At 41.1% G+C, this 22319-nt stretch overlaps 1 protein-coding gene across 1 annotated transcript; it reads right to left on the bottom strand.

Annotated features, from left to right (window-relative positions):
- Nucleotides 1-186: 186 nt before the first annotated feature.
- Nucleotides 187-2434, bottom strand: LOC310859191 (G-protein coupled receptor 35-like; the record flags this gene model as incomplete). Its single annotated transcript, XM_083765592.1, has 2 exons — nt 187-723; nt 2021-2434. The coding sequence occupies 2 exons, from the start codon at nt 2432-2434 to the stop codon at nt 187-189; spliced, it is 951 nt and encodes a 316-aa protein (XP_083621718.1).
- Nucleotides 2435-22319: the final 19885 nt, after the last annotated feature.

Genomic DNA, 22319 nt, shown 5'->3' with positions numbered 1-22319 from the left:
CCCCCCCCTCTACACCAAAATCTATTTGGTTCACAGAATGGTCTTTATTATACATAGTAACATGCTCAGAATAGACACTTCTGGTCATCCAAGAGAACGGAGACAACTGCATTAAGGTCTGGGAACAGTAGCAGTGGTACAGTGGAATACCATTGCTACTGCTAGGGTGGACCCTATATGTATTCATCACACCTTGACATCGTGAGGCTTCTTCTTAACGGGGCTCCTCCTACAGCAGCAGACCCCGTTCATGCGCTCCATCTTGGTGATGTAGAGCAGGGGCTCAATGCTGCAGCTCAGATCCATGATGGAGAACACGCTGATGCTGATCTGGCAGCGGAACTGCACAAAGCTGTAGTAGGACACAAAGGGCATGAGGGCCACGGGTGGCAGGTAGTTGACCACGATGATGGCCAGCATGATCAGCACCATCCTGAAGGCCTTCTTCTTCACGGGGTGCATCTCCTCCTTCCCCATCACGGAGCGGCGCAGGACCCAGATGACGGAGATGTTGCAGAAGACCATGACGACGAAGGCGGAGAGGATGACGATGCTGAACACCTCGTTGACGCTCATGACTCCCAGGGTGCACTTGGTGAGGCCGTGCGCCAGGATGAGGCCCCAGACCACCACGGAAATGCCAATGCGGATCTTGTTGTCACGAATGCCGGTGAACACCACTGGGTGGACCACGGCTACGTAGCGATCCAGACAGATGCACATCTACAGTAGAGTAGCACAACCACAAAAGAATACTTCAGAACATGCAGGTGTATAATTAATCAAAGTATGTTATGTGACCATGAGTGCATGAGGAGCATGTGTTAATAATATATGGTCCCAACTCTTTTGGGGGTATTTTTGTCACAAGCACATTTGTATGGTCCTCTGCATCAACCCATTTTTGCGGGAACCCCTTAATGTTATGCTTTAGCTATTGAAAAATAGCAGACCTACAAGCTCATACGAGCTTGTAGGTCTGCTATTTTTTTTTTAATCGAAGAACCACTGACACAGAAACATAGCTTTTTCAGAAAACTGTCACGATGTAGAAGACATTTTTAGAACCTGATCTCAGGTCAAAATGGGTTAAACCATCCTAACTATCAGGAGCAGTGTGCACTATTAATACATTGTCGGGGGAGCAGTTAGAGGTTATCCCATTCTGACCGGGCACCCATTTTGGTGTCGGCATCATGTCGTGCTTTAGCTATTTAAAAATAGCAGATCTACAAGCTCATATCGCGCCACCGAGTGGCGCGATACGAGCTTGTAGGTCTGCTATTTTTTTGAAAAATTGAAGAACGACTGACATTTCTAGAATCTGATCTCAGGTCAGAATGGGTTAATCAGACCAGTGTGTGTCCAGCGGAAACCTCATATGAATCTGATCTCAGGTCAGAATGTGTTAAAGTGTCTTGCTCGCCCAGGCGGTGGCGTAACCGTCTGGGCACCCGACTGGTAATCCAGTCGCAGTGTGCCGCGGGTTCGACTCCCGAGCCCGACACGGCCTTTACTGCATGTCTTCCCCCATCTCTCTCCCGTTTCCTGTCAGCCTACTGTCTGTCCCTTCAAAAAACCAATAAAAGGCGTAAGCCGCAAAAATAAATACCACGGGCCTTCTCCTCTCTGCTATGGCCGACCTACATTTTCAAATGGTTCAACTATCCGATCTACATCGACACGTTGTGAGCTCGTAGATCGGCTATTTGAACTATTCTAAAATGGTTTTCAAAATAGTAAAAAAAATGGCAAATAAGTTTAGGGATAAGGGGTAAAGGGTGGCATATAGGATATAGCAGCATGTGTTCATTGTACAGCACCTTGTAACTCCTGTTTTGAATGGTGCTTTATGAATGCAATACAATCAGAAACATCAGAAAAAACAAATGCTATGTTAACCACTTACAAAGTAGTTGACCGGATTCTCTAAGGGCTCTATATTGTCCCCCTCCTGTTTTCATACACTAAATATGAACCAGAAAACTGGTTCATTGCTATGAAGAAAAGAATAACTCACTAGGAAGAGCGGCGCCACATCCTTCACCCCGTAGGCAAACCTCTGCAGGTACCAGATGCGGCTGTCTCCCAGGGCCAGCCGGTTAACCATGTCTACGGGTGTCATCAGGCAAAAGTAGGTGTCCAGAATGGCCAGGTTGAAGATGAAGATGTCTGAAGTGGACGAGTCACTCTTCTTGGACAGGATCTGCCACAGGACCAGGGCGTTGCAGGGCGTTCCTATTGCCAGGTTGAACACTTTCACTCCGAAGTAGAAGATGAAGCCGTACGGGGCCGCGGCACACACTGAGTACTGGTACCAGGGTGGGGCCCCGCTGGGCGCTCCGGGGGTGCTGGAGTTGACGTTGACAGTGGTGTTGTTGAGCATGCTGGGACTGACGGGGTGATGGTGGTGCCACAGTGAAAAGCAGAGCATTCCCTTTAAGTTACAAACTGACTTTTATATTTCTAGCTGCAGTTATTGAAGGAGTGTAATGTGATTAATGTAAGTGTTAAATAGCTCTATGTACAGATCAATTATTGCTATAAAGTATTTTGTTCAGTAACGGGGGTCTATTTCTACCCATCTCTCCAGCTCTTTATACCAAACAGGGTCAGGTTATCAGGTCAGGATACCAATTTCATCCAATCAGGAGACGGTACTCATACAAGATCCAGGATAAAGAAGTGAAATGGTAAGGGATCATGAAATAAATAATGGCAGATAAAATTGGAACTATGAAATGTAAATTATTTTTGTGGGATTCTATCTTCTAACTTTATAAAATTGGTAGGCTATACCAACTAGCGATGCACGATATCGGTATCGAACTGATATCAAAATAATTCTGATATTTTTTCGATAGTCTTTCACCGATATGGACCGATATTTCACCGATATTGACCAATAATTTCACAGATATATTATACCGGTAATATATTATATATAATAATTATATTATAATGTAATATATCGGTATCGGCCCGATTTGACCCTGCATATAATCTGATATCGATATCACCCAAAATGTAAATATTGTGCATCTCCCAACCTGAAAACATATTTTCTGTACAAAAATAGAGCTTAAATCTTGAAAATCGCTCCTTTAACAAAAACATATTACACCCCTTTAATGTTTTTAAAACATTGCATAATACATGCATAAATTCTTGTTTGACCAGTAATAATATTCGACCCCTCCAATAATCCTGCTGATGCCACAAAATGTCCTCATGAAAAACGTATAGCAAACATAAATCAATTATTCCTACCGTAATGTGTGTCTTTGTCTGGTTCTAATCCTGTGTGGAGGCTTCTTGTGGTGACTATCTGTCCCCAACTCTATCTGTCCCAAACGTCTCCTCATGAGCCTGTGTTCTGTATATAGCCCCTTTCTGTGGGGCCAGGGTCTTATAAAATGGGTCCTTGGAGATTGGATGCCATTTTTGGATTGGGCCAAGCTGAAGAACAATGACAAATAGTCATTATTTAATCCAACCACAGTCCTGATTGGTTATTGTTACAAAACAAATCGATGATGCGAGTTTGGTCCTCAATGATTGGATGGTTAGGATAAATACATACTACTTGGAATGAGTAGGTTGAGCTAAAATGCAGGTATCCAATGCAGGTTTGTCTGTGTTGGTCAGTTACACTATGTGGTATTTATGTCATCCAAGTCTTAAGTTTAGAGTTGGCAAGTTTCTAGTACTGGCCAGCAAATATTCACATTCATGATAAGGAGTAGAATACATTTTGCATACAGATCCTAGACTTCCAGCAAGAGTGAAATCCATTTACCAGACCGCCGCGTCTAGATCTGTGCACGTGTTGACTGTACTCACCAGCCTCTCCGCAGAAGAACATCGTATTTTCACTGATGCAACTAGAAGCCATGCTGTAAACATGTGATGCAAGGGAAATGGTAGGGTACAAATGAGCAATAAAATGCAAGGTGTTACTAACGCCTAAACTGGGCTGAATGTTTGCAAAGACCCTGTTGGGAATACTTTCTAGCTAAGTCATTACAAACATGTTACTGTACAGTATCATGTTGCACATTTCTAGTTATGTAACAGAATATATGCATAGGTTAATGCACAGGCTTGCATTTACATTCAGTGTGTATCCATGTAACTGACACCATCCAGCACACTGATAAGGTTTCCATATGTCAATAATATACAATAGTGTATAATATATAGTATACAATGATATACAATAGTAACATAGTCATAATCATCACAATATTACACTTTATTTACACAGCAAACAAATGCGTTACACCTCAAAATAAGAGTAAAAGAAAGCCAAGAACACAGGATACATACAGTACAGTATTTGGTATACAGTTGACCACCCATGGCCACGACAATGATTAGAATAAAAGATGCATTTTTGCTTCAATATTTGTTTGTTTTTGTGTACAGCCCACAATGGCCTACATTGGCCCATGTGTTTATCGCCTGTTGGTTTTGAGACATCAAATACAGCATGTTATACTATAGCATTGAGAAGGAGGAGGCTGCGCAATGCAAAAATGTATTTAAAATATTCAGGAAACCAACGTTTGGACCAGAATAGTCTTCCTCAGGGTTTTGTAGCACCTGTCAAACTGAAGTCGGAACAATTATGGGGTTTGATGTTATTTCAAAGAGTCAGATAGGTTGTTCTCCACTGAACCATGGTGATCTCGGTCCTGTTCTTGGAACGCACACTTCAATCTCACCCAGCATTCCATCTCCTCTATATCGGTTTGAACCTATAACCCTGTACAGAACTCACCAAAACTGTATCACAAATGAAATCCTCGTCCTGCAATCTAGACACAATTCCAACTTCTCTGTTAAAAGAGGTAATTGAAACAGTCAATCCATCCATCCTCACCATAATGAACCACTCCATAGTTTTTGGTTATGTCCCATCCTCGTTTAAACATGCCTAAATTCACCCCTTTTTAAAGAAACCCAGCCTCTTCCCCGACCAATTTCCAAACTATCCTTCATGTCCAAAATGTTTGAAAAAGGTCATTTCCTCACAACTTCTCACTCACCTGTCCAATTACATTTTTTCTCCCGAAAGGTTTCCATCCAGTTTAGAGCACTCCACAGTACTAAGACAGCCTTCATGGTTAAAGTCACCAGCGACCTACGGATGACACTGGATACTGGGTGTGGTGCAATACTGGTCCTCCTTGACCTGAGCGCGGCGTTCGACACAGTCGGCCATGCCACTTTGTTGTGCCGTCTGGAGTCATGGGTGGGTCTTGGTAGCAGTGCTCTCCAGCTGATGCCCTCTTATCTCACAGCAAGAACTGTTTCTGTCGAGATTGGTAATGCCATCTCTTCCTCCTCCCCCCTCTTTTACGGTGTCTCCAAAGGATAAATTCTTGGTCTCCATCTACATTCTTCAAGGTCTACATTCATCAGGTCAAATAATTTGTAAACACAGCATCCATTTCCACTGTTATGCAGATGATACACAACTTTACCTGCCACTCAACACCACCTTCCCCAACTGTCTATCCTGCTCGGCCTGCCTAGCCAACTTACAGAGCTGGATCATCATCATACATCATCTAATTCCGGCCAATCACAATTTGAGTACTCACTTTTGTCTTCAATGTTTGTGTTTACACAAACACTCAAAACTGGCCATTCATTGTTAATGGCATTCAATGTTCGTGTTTGCACAACCACTCAAAACTGGCCATTCATTGCCAATGGCATTCAATGTTTGTGTTTGGACGATTTTAAACTGGTAGCCTAATGGTAACAACAGAAAAAACTGAGTGCCCTGCAACCCAACAAGGCCACTGGCCATGACAATATTCCCTCCAAATTCTCAGCCATCTCCATAGCTCCAATCAGCAATCACCACCAACATAATAAACCTCTCCATCAAACAGGGACTTGGCCATATCACCTGATGAAGGAAGGCCTACTATTGCCAAAACTTTGTTTCTGTTTGTGGATGTCTGTGTTTTCATATAAATGAAACACTGTGGAGCTGAGCCTGTGTGCAGACTTCCCTCTTTTTAACTTCATTTGAAATGTATTGTATCCATTCTACAAACTAAATACAAATTTCAATCAATAAAACCCAACTATTATAATTTGACGACTGGATAATCCAACACTCAATCCTTTTCAGACTCATGAAATGAAGGAGATTTACCCCATGTTTTGTATATTGTGTATATTTTATTTTAATAATTTACATATATTGCAAGACAGGGTGAAGCATGATTTATATCACATACTACAATGATGGACTGGGATGACCTTGCCACCCGCCATGCACAGCCAGGTGCGGCCGTCCGTTCGCGGGACAGGAGTTCATGTGTAATAGCAAAGCTTTATTTAACTGTTATTAAACTGCAATAATGCCACCATTTGGTGGCCAATTATACTGGAGTGAGTGTACTGCCCTGAAAGTGGCCCTATCAAGCTATGTTGCTTCCACTTGGCTGGATATTGACACTGTGCAGGGCCTTGCGTGGGGAAAACGTGATGTGATTCTATTGGCTGTTGGTGTTACCAGTTACAACTATAGACGGCTCGCCGGTGTGGACACACTGTCGGAGGTTTGTTTCCATTGTACTTCATAAACATTCAAACATCTAGATAAACAATAGCACAACAAACTTGTGAGTTCAAATCCTCAACTCTTTACTGTGAAGCTTTCCTTTCCCCACTTCAAGTAGCCCGGAAATTCCCTCTGAACTGTGTGCCGCTAAGTGGCCCAGTGGATAAATCAGATATCTATAGAATTCCTAGTAGAATTATCCCTCTGTTTCTCCACTATGCTCAAAGTGTAACACGGCAGAGGGCTCCCTAGGACATCTTTTTTGGTCGTGCCCCAAACTATCAAAATTTTGGAGTGACATCTTTAAGTTTTTCTCAGACGTGTTTGACTGTGTTATCACCCCAGACCCTACTGTGCTATTCTGGGTGGATTTCAAGACCTGTCATTTCTAACTCACTACCAACAAAGCCATACAATATGGCATGGTTATCGCAAAAAGGAATATTCTGACCCATTGGAAAGGAGTGGAAGTACCCACTTTTAATGTATGGCTAGCAGAATTGACCAACCTGCTGCAAATGGAAAAGATAAGATATGACGTTTATCTTAAAACGAAAGTATTCGACAGAATGTGGCAACCGTTTTTTTCTCACCTATCATTAACAGGCTGAAGTATGTATGCACATAAACTGTGATCTATTGTATAATATTATTTTCATTTGTGTATGTTTTGTTTTTGTTTCTGTGCTAAATGTATTATTTTTCCTTTTTTTCCCTTTTTCTTTCCTTTGAATGGGGGGGGGGGGGGGGGGGGGGGGGGGTGGGAAGGGTTTGTGTGTGTGTGTATATGTGATGTGATTGTTTGTAAAGTATGTCTTGTCTTTAAACCTGAAAATGTATAAATAAAATTGTAAAACATTTAAAAAATAAAATAATAATAATAATTCCTAGTAGAAGTGTGCTGGTTCAAAGTAACCCAACACACTCCTAGTAGGAGGGTGCTGGTTCAAATCATCATTTTTGACATGCTAAAATGTGCCATTGACCCCCATTATAAAATTCTCAAATTTCAAAAATTATGAAACATTTCAAAGATTCCTTTTCAGGCAAACATGTCCACCGTAAGATGAACCTAAGTAGGCTAGAATGGGGTTGGTAGGTTTAAGTATGTAGGACTAGTAGTAGCATGCCAAAGTTTGTGCTATTGCCATAGAGAATGCATTAGGCGTTTAAGTTAAATAACTCAGAAACTACAAAACATTTCAAAGTAAAAAAGTTCCAGCATGTGTCTCCACAGTAAGCTGAATAATAAAAAGTGTGAATGGAGTTTCTAGGTGAAAGTGATTTTTTTGTGCCAAAATCTGCCATTGAGCCCCATGTTAACCCGGTCGATTTTGCACACACACTCCCTGGATGCCAACGATGAACCTCTGCCCCAAATTCTCCAGAACGGCCTGTATAGCACCACACATTTTTTGGTGACCATGGACTTTAGCCTTTGGCTTTTCTGCGATTTAACCTTTTTTCAAATCCTCAACAATGATGAAGAATCGCGCACTATAGCATGCCACTTAATGACCTTGACCAATTTCAATGACCTTGAGCAGTATAAATGACCTTCAATAAGACTAGTAAATGACCTTGACCAGTATAAATGACCTTGACAAGTACAAATGACCTTGACCAGTATAAATGACCTTCACCAGTATAAATGACCGTGACCAGTATATGACTGTGACCAGTATAAATTACCTTCATGAGACTAGTAAATGACCTTGACCAGTATAAATGACCTTCATAAGACTAGTAAATGATCTTCACCAGTATAAATGACCTTGACCAGTATAAATTACCTTCATAAGACTAGTAAATGATCTTCACCAGTATAAATGACCTTGACCAGTATAAATGACCTTCATGAGACTAGTAAATGACCTTGACCAGTATAAATGACCTTGACCAGTATGCGGTCCGTGACCATGGACTATAGCCTTTCGCTTTTCCTTGATTTTCACCTTTAAAAAAAAATCCTCAACAATGATGAAGAATCGCGCACTATAGCGCGCCGCTCAATGACCTGAGGCCATGGACCAATGAATGAAATACAACACATTGAGCAGGGCACTGCAGGGAGTTGAACCCCGTTCCGGTAAACCAGAAGTCCGACACCAGTGCCTTAGTTTTTGTGTTGTTGTTCATTTACAGGTCCAGGTGTGCATACGCATGTGCGCCTGTGCGTGTGTAGGTGCATGTGTGTGTGCACGCTTCAATGACCACTGTTGGACCCCATGGGGATCAAGGACCTCAGGGAGCCACCCATAATTCACAACGGTCACAGCGAACTCTGTTGCATCACAACTGGTGGCCAACAGTCGTAACCAACACCGCCGCCGACCCACAGGAGAATACCATTGCACAGTGGTATTTATGTAACGTGAAATCACTTCAAGTAGTTAATGCTACCAGTGGCCAGCAGAGGGCAGTGCAGTCCTGTTGTGTGAGGATAGAGGCAGAGAAGTTCAATACGACAGTCATTTTTCATGTCAAGGACCCCCAGATCCCCCCGCGGACCCCCATTTGACAGAATATATGACAGAGACCCCCATAAGAGAAGATTTTGATGGCTCTAGCAGTGATTCTCAACCCGTTTAAACCTCAGTCTCTATCCTTTTAATACTGCATTAGTCTACGGACTAATTTCTATCTCTGAGACCACCGATTTATATTGCAAAAAGAAATATCTATGTTAATTTAACTCTGAGAGTGTACAAATGGAACCTAATGGACCCATTCGTGTGTGTGTGCGTGTGTGTGTGTGTGTGTGTGTGTGTGTGTGTGTGTGTGTGTGTGTGTGTGTGCGTGTGTGTGTGTGTGTGTGTGTGCGTGCGTGCGTGCGTGCGCGCGTGCGTGCATGTGCATGTGCATTGTGCATGCGTGTAACTCCACCCAGGTGCAGCCACGTGTGTCCGGGATGATCCAATAACTCTGACCAATGACGGACGGACTTTCATGTGACGTAGAAGGTTTAAATAGGGACACGGAAATGCGCACAGAGCATGTTTGGGCTGAGCTGCTGCAAGGTATGTTTGTTTAACACACGGTTTTATCCACCTTTAAACACTGCTATGGTTTAAACATTAGTGTTTTTATAGTACTGTTTATTGTTTATTGTGGCAGAAAATGGACAACAATGTGTTGAATGTTTGTTATTGAGAAGGAAGGAAACAAACAAACAAAGTGTTCCAAACAGACAGCGGTGGAAAGTAAATGTTTACATTTTAATACTGACGTATAGTGTGGGAAATATACTCCATTATTTGGAAACTTTGAACTACTAGCTGTATACTTTTGTAGATTTGGATTATTATTTCAAAACCTACTAGCCTACATTTTTGTATTTTTACCACTACAGCCATACATTTGAACATGGCTGATCTACAAGCACATAATCGTGCACAATACAATGCTACACATTGTGACCTTGTAGATCTATTTTCAAATTTGTTTGTGAAACATTTCAAATGGGACATTCTGCATCATTTTGATGCCAATACCTCTTTACTTTTACTCAAGTTGTATAATTAATATAATATAAGTTTGAAGATCTTCTCCCTTTTTTTTTTTTTAACTGCTTTATTTCACTTTAAAAAAACACTCATTATCTACTCGGGCTTATGTGAACACCCCAGACAGTTTTTAAGTTGCTTGATTCAGTAATTGGCTATTTGATATAAAGTTTAGCTGCCCCGCCCCTTCCTATACAAACCCATTGTAACTTCAAAATCCATTGATAGATTCATCAAACAAATACCCAACCTTTTTTTTTTATCTGACTTATGTTTTGCCTCAGACCTTGACTGTGACAATCCTATATGGGCTATGCGTTAGTTTTGGAGGTAAATAAATACCAAAAAAAGATCTACATTCTTGGACTGTTGCTTCTTGGAGCCAACTCTACAGGCCTACTTAAACAGTCTGCTGTGTTCACATAAGCCTGAGTAGACAATAAAATGAAAGTGAAATATCCCTTCAATATTTTATGAATTTGACACTGTATAAAATCTGGATAAAGAGTAATGTTGGATTTATGTCTGTCTTGCAGGTTAATCATGTGACCTTGGCTGCAGTCATCAGGAGATGGCTGGTATTGGTAATGGAGTGTCTACTCGGCTGAGCTGAAACGTATAACGGTGTCAACGAACGCTCCCTGAGATTACGAGGCGTACGGTGCTCGGGACGTATTGTGCCATACAACCTACGCGGCTCTATTAATACCGGCTATCTTCAACCGAGCGACGGAAGGCCCCCCACGGTACGTACCTGTATTACATGAGGCAGATATGACTAATTATATACACTGTTAAATTGAAAAGGGCTTCGTTAAGACCTCCATATTATTATGGTCAATGCCTGTGTGACAAGATTGGTGAGGAGATACGGTGGTGTTTCTGACAGACACATTCAGACATTGACTGAATTATAGTATGATATGATTTTCCAAAAATAAATTAAAGGGACACTTCACCCCTTTTGCAACCAGATTTGAATGATGTTTCCTGGGGGTTTTATGTGGGTAATGTGCCCATGATGTCATGGACACTGGGCTCTCTTCCTTCCCAGACTACAATTCCCATAGTGTGTGTGTGTGTGTGTGTGTGTGTGTGTGTGTGTGTGACACTTGGCTATACTAAAATATATAAAGACATAAACCCCAGGAAAGTGCTTCTTGTCTCCCCAACAGCATCAAAATAAGAGCTGGTTGCAAAAGGGGTGAAGTGTCCCAATTGACCTTGTTCAGACCGCGGCCATCTTCCCAGCAAGGTGCTACCTATAGGTGCAACCTCCCATTGACAGACAGCCCATTCATCCAAACAGAACAGTCCTCTCTGATCGTATTAAACAACATCAAACTCACCAGCATTGCAGCTGTAGGGAAAGCTTGAATTATCCTTTCTCTCTGCAGTGTTTGTTTCATAAAAATCCACCGTAGATATGTTTTGAGCTACTTCCTGTCAAGAAATGTGATTGAATGTTTTTGTGTTAGTTTGGAAGCGCTCGTTGAATATCACTCAACAGCCCATGCGTACCACCTGTTTTGACTGTGCACATCATGCAGGAGGCAGCAGGAGGTTGCTTTACTGAGTGATAACGAGTGCTTCCAAACTTCTGATACTTAGAAAAGAATCATATGGAAGTAGCTCATAACATGTCTACGGTGGATTTGTATGAAACAAACACTTTGCAGATAAGAGGATGATTCAAGCTTTTTGTACAGCTGCAATGTTGAGTTTGACATTGTTTAATGCAATTGGATAGGACTTTTTCTGTTTGGATGACTGGGCTGTCTATGGGAAGTTGCACCTACTTGGCACCTTGCTGGAAAGATGGCCGAGGTCTGAATATAGTCAAATTAGCCGATGTACAAGCTAAAAACTTGAGCAGGTAGATCTGCTATTTCCATCTCTGTTTTTAATGTTTGAGAATACCTTGCCTTTAAAGGCTTATAATTCAGAGTCTACAAATTGAACCACGGATCTGTAACTCTGTGTACAATTGGAACAAAGTTACAGGTCCATTTGGTGTCCCAATTAAATGAGAATTGTGCCTTTTTTCTTTTAAAGGGACATTGACTGCAATTTCTTCCAGCAGTGAATAGTATTTTTAGTAGATAACCATAGCACAATTTGAAATTTGCGCGCTATGGCCAGTGTTTGACTGGATTGCTGAATTCCTACAATGCTTTAGTGCACTTTCCGTCCTTGTGGAGGCTGCATGGAGTGTGAATTTGTAGTCCAGGAAGGAAGTGAGACCACATTTTCATGGCATGTTTTTGGTCATGAACATGGCATGACAAAGAAACTTAATGCACATATATACAAACCCCAGGAAAGTGTCTAGTGTCCCAAACATTAAAATAAGCTCTGGTTGCCAAAAGGGTGTAGTGGCCCTTCGTTAATCACAATTTGACACTTTTAATACAGTAAAATAATGGTGACACATCCCAGTGACTGTTATTAATACAGTAAAATAATGGTGACACATCCCAGTGACTGTTATTAATACAGTAAAATAATGGTGACACAGCCCTGTCAGTGACTGTTATTATTACAGTAAAATAATGGTGACACAGCCCTGTCAGTGACTGTTATTAATACAGTAAAATAATGGTGACACAGCCCTGTCAGTGACTGTTATGACTTCCAAAATGTCATCCTGTAGGCCGACAACTAAATTTGTTTATTTTTTCCCCTGTCATTTCAGAACGTGAAGCTGACTGTTTGCACCCCAATACCGATGTCTTCCTCTGCTGCTGCTGCTTGCTGTTAGCAGTGAAGGTTAGTATTTAACCTTTTTATTCCTGCTTCTTGTGTAAGTGGGCTACATGCTACCATACCATATGTTATTCGCTCCATGTATCGTTTCACACCGTGTGTGTATAATGCCTAGGACCCTAGGCATTATACACACATTATACATACACTTCACTTTCATCTTTTCTTAGCTTATAATAAAGTTATCTGTTTTAGTTGTCTGAGTTTTTTATCGCATTTTGCTTTATATTTTTTTATAAGTAATTTCTTTCTTCTTGCCTATATCTATTGCCCTAGTTCTTCACTAGTGGACTTTGTGTGATTTATGTCTGTATCATTATGGTAGCATGTAGCCTGCTCAACACTGTTCACTAGGGGTGTAACCATATAGTAACTGCATCGAAAACTTTAATTTCAAGAATCTAAGCATATCTAAATGAAAACGGCAAAACATTGACTATATATTGTTTTGCAATGGAAATAATCGGTATCGAATCGTTATGCTATGCAATTAATCTATTGTATCAATACTACATTTTTGTGTCGTATTACTTGATTTAAAAAAAATCTATATTTTAAATAGTTACTATAGCGATACAGTATCGCTGTTAAAATGTATCGTTACACCCCTACTGTTTACAGCCTTCTGTGCTGTAGATCTGTGCAAACTAACGGGAACAAAATGATGGCCGATGTGTCATTTTGTTCCTTGGTTAGTGTGTTTTGTTTTTAGTGCTGATATTGAAGGTAAGTGGTCGTAGTTTATTATCTTTGGCTGTCGGGCAGAAACCTTGTATCTCCATATAGTTCAACCTTTTGTAAATTAACTTCCTTACTTGGTCATGCTACAGTGTCAAACACTAAAGTAGCAAAAATGGCTGATCTACAAGCTCACGATGTAAAGATGATCCATTATTGAATATTTTGTTTAATATTAATTAATAATAAATATCATTGGATCACAGGTCCTTTTTTGTCCAGAAAAGTAACTATTTTGGTCGTACAAGGTTTCTACCCGACCTTCATCTTTTCTCTTCTCTATTCTTTGCTTTAATAAAGTTATTTGTTTTTGTGGTCTGAGTTTTTATTTTATTCGCATTTTATAAGTAATTTCTTTCTTCTTGCCTTTCTATCACTAGTTCTTCACTAGTGTATGTGGTGCGTGATTCGGGTCGCGTCTCGCGTACAGTTTCTTAATTGATTGGAACTGTATCGTTTTACATTTCGTCATCCCATCGGTTCACATCACATATGAACACAGGCCGGTATGTGATGTGCATTTATGTGATTTTATTTTGGTGATTATTTCACAGCAATTGCGGATAGCTCGCCATTCACGTCGGTCTGCCTCATTTTATTTAGGTGAGGTACAGAACGGGAAATGATGTTGGCGCATCATTCACGCCATATGAAATTTGTTTATTGCTGTTGTGTTCTGTTGTCATCCATAGTGTTTGTTGTGTACTAATGTTCATAGTGTTGCTGTATTGTATACCTGTGCCCCTGTATACAAATACAGGGGCACAAAGAACATTAAGCAAATAAGAAGGCTGCTGCCATTGCATAATTTGCACCTTGTATAATTCATGTCAATCGTCCACAAATGGCATGAATTCTTTCTCTTTCTCATTCACTTATTTCTGTGAATGTTGTTTTAAAATTGATATGTAGGAAACATGGGACAACTGGCTGGAAAATACTCGTGCCACGAAAACCTAATGACGACTACTTGGGCAGAGACCAAGAAAATCTATTAATTTTATTGTTTATGTTCATAAAGCGCTCGAAGTGCTCAAAGTCAACAGTGCAGCAGCAAACGTCTCTAGGTCATAAGACCATTGTCGGTGCTATATCATCAGATCTAATTTGTGTAAAGCTTCGTCACGTCATCCCTACATCACATAATGCACGCAGGGTAGGTTAGGGTTAGGTATGTGATGTGGATTGATGTGATGTCTGTCTTTTTATAATGTGCGAGTGAAGCTTCATTGCGTCTTTACACATACCATATGAACACAGGCCCCGTATGTGATGTGTATTGATGTGATTTATGCTTCTATTTGCTGTTAAAACTTCATCATTCACGCCGGTCAGTAGGCGAGGCACTGACGATGGGCCGATGACCCAAACGTTTTCTGCTGCACTTTTCACTTTTAGCACTTTGCAGCACTTTATGAGCATGAACAAATAACATTAATATATTTTCTTAGTTGACGTCTAGGAGTTTTCCTTAAGGTATTTGTGGAGTGAGTCTTCCAGTTTTCAACAACAGTCTCATGGTAATTAATTATAAAACACAAAACGAGGCACAGGCATGGAGCTTCTGGTTTACTGGAATGGGGTTCGATTCCCTGCTGCGCTCTAATCATTGTGTTTTGGCATTTACAAACTTTTTCGAATTGTAGGTGCCCTTCGAGAGCGGTTTTGAAGGAGTCAAGGGATTCACATGTCTTATTTTATTTATTTGACAGGGACAATGCACATTAATCAACATGTCAGTTTTCACATCAATGTAAATGGGCCAGAGTTAGCCAAAGCTAAATTTCATCTGTAGTCCCTGCAGGGCAGGCTCTTAAAGTGAATGATAAAAAGAAAGACAGTGTAGGTCGCCTGCCATGTGTGCATATGTGCAGGCACCCAACACTACGTCCATACAAAAACACAGTACAATACAGATAAAAGGGTCAAAGTGTGGGGTGCCCGCACACAACACCATGTGTTGATGCCATGTGTGCATATGGGCAGGCACCCAACACCATGAGTCCATGACCATACACAATATAATACAATACAGATCAACATGGTACAGGGGACAGAACAACTGCAAAGTGAAGTGAGAAATTACACCGAATACTAATTAGTGCTAATGGTTACTCATGATTACAGATTTGAATTGTTTTTAGCCACCTTTTCAGGTTGAATTTGAAGGTCAGATAGTTGGAAGTCTCTCTTTCTTCTGTGGGGAGACTGTTCCAGTGATGGGAGGCTCTAACAGAAGACTGTTTTACCAAACACACTACGTCTGATTGGCACTTCAGTCCCCTCTGGTAGCCCTGGTTTTTGTCACCACTGTCCCTTCGATCTATGAACTGGTTCAGTGGTGGAGGTGCAAGTCCATTTAGGAACTTAAAAATGAGACAAGCATCTGCAAAGTGTTTGACGCTGTTAAAATTAAATAACTTTGTACAAAATGTACTTTTGAACTATGTGGCAATGGTGGTAACGGATGGGCTTTTGGTCAAGTTAATGTCTGCTTGTACAGTGATTCTATGGGTTTTAAAGTTGTCTGATTTGTCTGTGACCAGGTTGTGAAACAGTACGACTTAATGACTGTTGGTAGGGCGTTCCACATTTTGGTGGCATAGGAGCAAAAATAATTTAGTCCCTTGTTTGTGCCGAATCTGGGTTGTACATGGTTTGTTGGACTTAGTTTACATTAAGGAAGTATTTAGACAGGTACATGGGTATCTTAGTGAAGTATTTAGACAGGTACATGGGTATCTTAGTGAAGTATTTAGACAGGTACATGGGTATCTTAGTGAAGTATTTAGACAGGTACATGGGTATCTTAGTGAAGTATTTAGACAGGTACATGGGTATCTTAGTGAAGTATTTAGACAGGTACATGGGTATCTTAGTGAAGTATCTAGACAGGTACATGGGTATCTTGGTGGTGTAGTGAATCTTGTGGACCAGACCCATTGCAAGATGCTGTTCTCTGTCGTCGACCCTAAGCCATTCCAGCCTGCCAAAGTGGGCAGGGGTGAGGTGGGGGTCATAACTTAACCTATGAAGAATCTGTTGTTCACACTTTTAGAACATGCATGTGGTCATTATGAGGATTATATCAATCATTGGATGCCCCAAACATTACCTTTTGTAGATCTATTTTATTTACTAGTAGTATGCTGGTGAATGATACAATTTAGGCGTTTAGCAGAATCTCTTAATCCAGAGCATGCTTACATTAAGCAATATCAAAGCATGGCAATGCATCACAAAGTAGTTGTCATGAAACATGCGTAAGCTAAGAACGTAACGGTGGAATATTTATATAATGAAACTATACATATAAACTATGCTATACTATAAAGTGCTATAGGACTACATAAAATGCTATTCTAGTGCGGTCTACGTAACATGCTCTAAGTCGACATAAAGTACTCTCTACGGGGCTATGATTGTATTTTAGTGTCGTGCCACCTCGCTGTGGTAGTGTGGGGTCACGACCTACAGTCACCACCTGGCTGTGGTAGTGTGGGGTCACGACCTACAGTCACCTGGCTGTGGTAGTGTGGGGTCACGACCTACAGTCACCTGGCTGTGGTAGTGTGGGGTCACGACCTACAGTCACCTGGCTGTGGTAGTGTGGGGTCACGACCTACAGTCACCTGGCTGTGGTAGTGTGGGGTCACGACCTACAGTCACCTGGCTGTGGTAGTGTGGGGTCACGACCTACAGTCACCTGGCTGTGGTAGTGTGGGGTCACGACCTACAGTCACCACCTCGCTGTGGTAGTGTGGGGTCACGACCTACAGTCACCTGGCTGTGGTAGTGTGGGGTCACGACCTACAGTCACCTGGCTGTGGTAGTGTGGGGTCACGACCTACAGTCACCTCGCTGTGGTAGTGTGGGGTCACGACCTACAGTCACCTGGCTGTGGTAGTGTGGGGTCACGACCTACAGTCACCTGGCTGTGGTAGTGTGGGGTCACGACCTACAGTCACCTCTCTGTGGTAGTGTGGGGTCACGACCTACAGTCACCTGGCTGTGGTAGTGTGGGGTCACGACCTACAGTCACCTGGCTGTGGTAGTGTGGGGTCACGACCTACAGTCACCACCTCGCTGTGGTAGTGTGGGGTCACGACCTACAGTCACCTGGCTGTGGTAGTGTGGGGTCACGACCTACAGTCACCTCGCTGTGGTAGTGTGGGGTCACGACCTACAGTCACCTGGCTGTGGTAGTGTGGGGTCACGACCTACAATAACCTGGCTGTGGTAGTGTGGGGTCACGACCTACAGTCACCTGGCTGTGGTAGTGTGGGGTCACGACCTACAGTCACCTCGCTGTGGTAGTGTGGGGTCACGACCTACAGTCACCTGGCTGTGGTAGTGTGGGGTCACGACCTACAGTCACCTCTCTGTGGTAGTGTGGGGTCACGACCTACAGTCACTGGCAACTCGCACACTGATGGGACCGCGTCTTTCAAAAAGGTTTTGTATTCACGGAAAAGCGGAAGGCTATAGTCCATGGTCTCGGACGCGCTGCCGTCCACCTCCCATTATACAGGCTGACTAAAAAGCTGAATAACTCGATCTATATACGGAGGTGGTTTGGATAAAATGCGCAATGTTCGGAGGTCTCTGCTGATTTATCCGGTGGTTTAGATGGAAACATTGGCGCTTTCTAGAGCAAGGATTTTAGCTTGCTAGCAAACACTATTTATGTAGCATTAAAGATGAACGGCCAAAACAGGATGTGGGGTCCAGCATGTGCAGCATTGAAATGGCCTCGGCAGTCTGAGGTTGGCTGTGTCCAGCAGGTGGCAGTATATGGGTTAATTACAGCCTTACTGGGGCCTCTACAGTGTTAAATACAAGCACTACTGGGAGACAAACACAACAAAGGTGAGGGGTTGGGTGGAGGGGTCCCCTTACTCACTTTTTTCTTTGTCGGGTGACCGAGTACTGATGACTAGCTATAGGCTTTGTCGTAGAGAGGTTTTTAATGGTCCTAAATGTGCAGAGCGTGTCAGCCCCACAGACCGAAGCCGGGAGAAGGTTCCACAGCGGAGGTGCCTGGGACCTAAACGCCCTGCCTCCTATTGTAACTTTTGATATTTCTGGGACAGTAAGCATTGTTGCATTCTGTGAACGCACTCGTGTTCTGTTCAGGATTGTAGGGATCGATGCGTTCTTTGAGATATTGTGATGCCTGGCCGTTGAGAGCTTTGTAGGTGAGGAGGAGGATTTAGAACTGTATTTAACCAGGAGCCAGTGATGGTTCTGATCACATGGTTCTGTATTTAACCAGGAGCCAGTGATGGTTCTGATCACATGGTTCTGTATTTAACCAGGAGGAGCCAGTGATGGTTCTGATCACATGGTTCTGTATTTAACCAGGAGCCAGTGATGGTTCTGATCACATGGTTCTGTATTTAACCAGGAGCCAGTGATGGTTCTGATCACATGGTTCTCTGACCCCTAGTGTGGGGTTTCCTCAGCGTTGCTACTGAGGAGTTCCAAATCTTTTTTTCATTTAGTATTCATTCATTCGTTCATATCGTTAATGTAATAAATAAATCCATCCATTCATATTTAGTATTCATTCATTCGTTCATATCGTTAATGTAATAAATAAATCCATCCATTCATATTTATTTATTACATTAACGACATCAACCCTAGAATCACTATTCTGACGGTTAGCAAAACAAATCAGATCTACAAGCTCACAAGCTAATGATTTTGGAGGTTTTGAAAATAGATGAAATCATGAAAAAACGACATACTATAGATGGCCCATGTTTTCAGACCGCATGCCGTTTTTCATGATTTTGCAGGATTTGAGGAAAAAGTTGAAAATAATTGACCTGTAAATTACAACAACACAAACTAAGGCACTGGTGTGGTACTCCTGGTTTACCAGAACGGGGTTCAAGTCCCTGCAGTGCTCTGCTCAATTTGTTGTATCGTTTATTTAAATTTTCTGCTCATTGTGTTGCCTTTTCATAGATGATAACCCCAGGTTCCCTACTGTGTTTGAACTCCCTACAGTTTGGTTACCAAGTCTATTTATTACTCATGATTTATGTTCACTCCGAGACCATGGACTATTTATAGCCTTTCGCTTTTCCCCGATTTCCCCTTTTTTTCAAATCCTCAAAAATGTTGAAAAACGGCGTGCTATAGTATGCCGTACGGTAGGGGCTATAGCCCATGTTCAAAAATGATGAAAAACGAGGTTAATTCTTTTTTTTCAAAATAAAAAAAAACTATGGGCTATAACCCATGTTTTTTTTTTTTTAATTTTTTTTCAAATCCTCAAAAATGATGAAAAACGGCGTGCTATAGTATGCCGTACGGTAGGGGCTATAGCCCATGTTCAAAAATGATGAAAAACGAGGTTATTTTTTTTTATTTCAAAAAACGATGGGCTATAACCCATGTTTTTTTTAATTTTGATTTTTTTTACAAATCCTCAAAAATGATGAAAAACGGCGTGCTATAGTATGCCGTACGGTAGGGGCTATAGCCCATGTTAAAAAATTATGAAATATGAGGTTAAAAAAAAATCTAAATTTCAAAAAACGATGGGCTATAACCCATGTTTTTTTAAATTTTGATTTTTTTTTAATGAAAAACGGCGTGCTATAGTATGCCGTACGGTAGGGGCTATAGCCCATGTTCAAAAAATGATGAAAAACAAGGTTACATTTTTTTTTCAAATTTTCAAAAAACGATGGGCTATAACCCATGTTTTTTGAAATTTAGATTTTTTTTCAAATCCAAAAAAATGATGAAAAACGGCGTGCTATAGTATGCCCTACGGTAGGGGCTATAGCCCATGTTCAAAAATGAAGAAAAACGAGGTTAATTTCTTTTTCAAAATTAAAAAAAAAGGTTGGGCTATAAACCATGTTTTTTTAATTTTTTAATTTTTTTCAAATCCAAAAAAATGATGAACAACGGCGTGCTATAGTATGACGTACGGTAGGGGCTATAGCCCATGTTCAAAAATGATGAAAAACGGCTTGCTGTATGCCGTACAGTATGGGCTATAGCCCATGGTCAAAAATGGGATAAAAAACGTCTAAAAATAGACGTCTAAAACACGTCTATTTTTAGACGTGTTTTAGACGTCTATTTTTAGAAAAAAAAAAAAAAAAAAAAAGAAAGATGGGTTATAGCCCATCGTTTTTTTTTTTTTTTTCAAATCCTCAAAAATGATGAAAAACGGCTTGCTATAGTATGCCGTACAGTATGGGCTATAGCCCATGGTCAAAAATGGGATAAAAAACGTCTAAAAATAGACGTCTAAAACACGTCTATTTTTAGACGTGTTTTAGACGTCTATTTTTTGACATTTTTTATCCCATTATTAGACGCTCGTCTAATAGCCCATACTGTACGGCATAATATAGCATGCCGTTTTTCATCATTTTTGAGGATTTGAAAAAAATGAAAAAAAAACAAAAAACGATGGGTTATAGCCCATCGTTTTTTTTTTTTTTTTTTAATCCTCAAAATGATGAAAAACGGCTTGCTATAGTATGCCGTACAGTATGGGCTATAGCCCATGGTCAAAAATGGGATAAAAAACGTCTAAAAATAGACGTCTAAAACACGTCTATTTTTAGACGTGTTTTAGACGTCTATTTTTAGATGGGATAAAAAACGTCTAAAAATAGACGTCTAAAACACGTCTATTTTTAGACATTTTTTTGTTTTTTTTAGATATTTTTTTTTTGCGGCTTACGCCTTTTATTGATTTTTTAAGGGACAGATAGTAGGCTGACAGGAAACGGGAGAGAGATGGGGGGATGACATGCGGTAAAGGCCGTGTCGGGTCCGGGAGTCGAACCCGCGGCACACCGCGACTGGATCACCAGTCCGGTGCCCAGACCGTTACGCTACGGCCTGGGCCTATTTTTAGACATTTTTTATCCCATTATTAGACGCTCGTCTAATAGCCCATACTGTACGGCATAATATAGCATGCCGTTTTTCATCATTTTTGAGGATTTGAAAAAAATGAAAAAAAAACAAAAAACGATGGGTTATAGCCCATCGTTTTTTTTTTTTTTTTTTCAAATCCTCAAAAATGATGAAAAACGGCTTGCTATAGTATGCCGTACAGTATGGGCTATAGCCCATGGTAAAAAATGGGATAAAAAACGTCTAAAAATAGACGTCTAAAACACGTCTATTTTTAGACGTGTTTTAGACGTCTATTTTTAGATGGGATAAAAAACGTCTAAAAATAGACGTCTAAAACACGTCTATTTTTAGACGTGTTTTAGACGTCTATTTTTAGAAAAAAAAAAAAAAAAAAAAGAACGATGGGTTATAGCCCATCGTTTTTTTTTTTTTTTTCAAATCCTCAAAAATGATGAAAAACGGCTTGCTATAGTATGCCGTACAGTATGGGCTATAGCCCATGGTCAAAAATGGGATAAAAAACGTCTAAAAATAGACGTCTAAAACACGTCTATTTTTAGACGTGTTTTAGACGTCTATTTTTAGACTTTTTTTTTTTTTTTTTATATATATTTTTTTTGCGGCTTACGCCTTTTATTGATTTTTTAAGGGACAGATAGTAGGCTGACAGGAAACGGGAGAGAGATGGGGGGATGACATGCGGTAAAGGCCGTGTCGGGTCCGGGAGTCGAACCCGCGGCACACCGCGACTGGATCACCAGTCCGGTGCCCAGACCGTTACGCTACGGCCTGGGCCTATTTTAGAAATTTTTTTATCCCAT

The sequence above is a fragment of the Protomyctophum parallelum genome, assembly GCF_964188405.1.
Source record: "Protomyctophum parallelum genome assembly, chromosome: 5".
Classification (NCBI taxonomy): domain Eukaryota; kingdom Metazoa; phylum Chordata; class Actinopteri; order Myctophiformes; family Myctophidae; genus Protomyctophum; species Protomyctophum parallelum.
The sequence above is the reverse complement of the archived record's forward strand: the minus strand, read 5'-3'. Positions and strand labels throughout refer to the sequence as shown.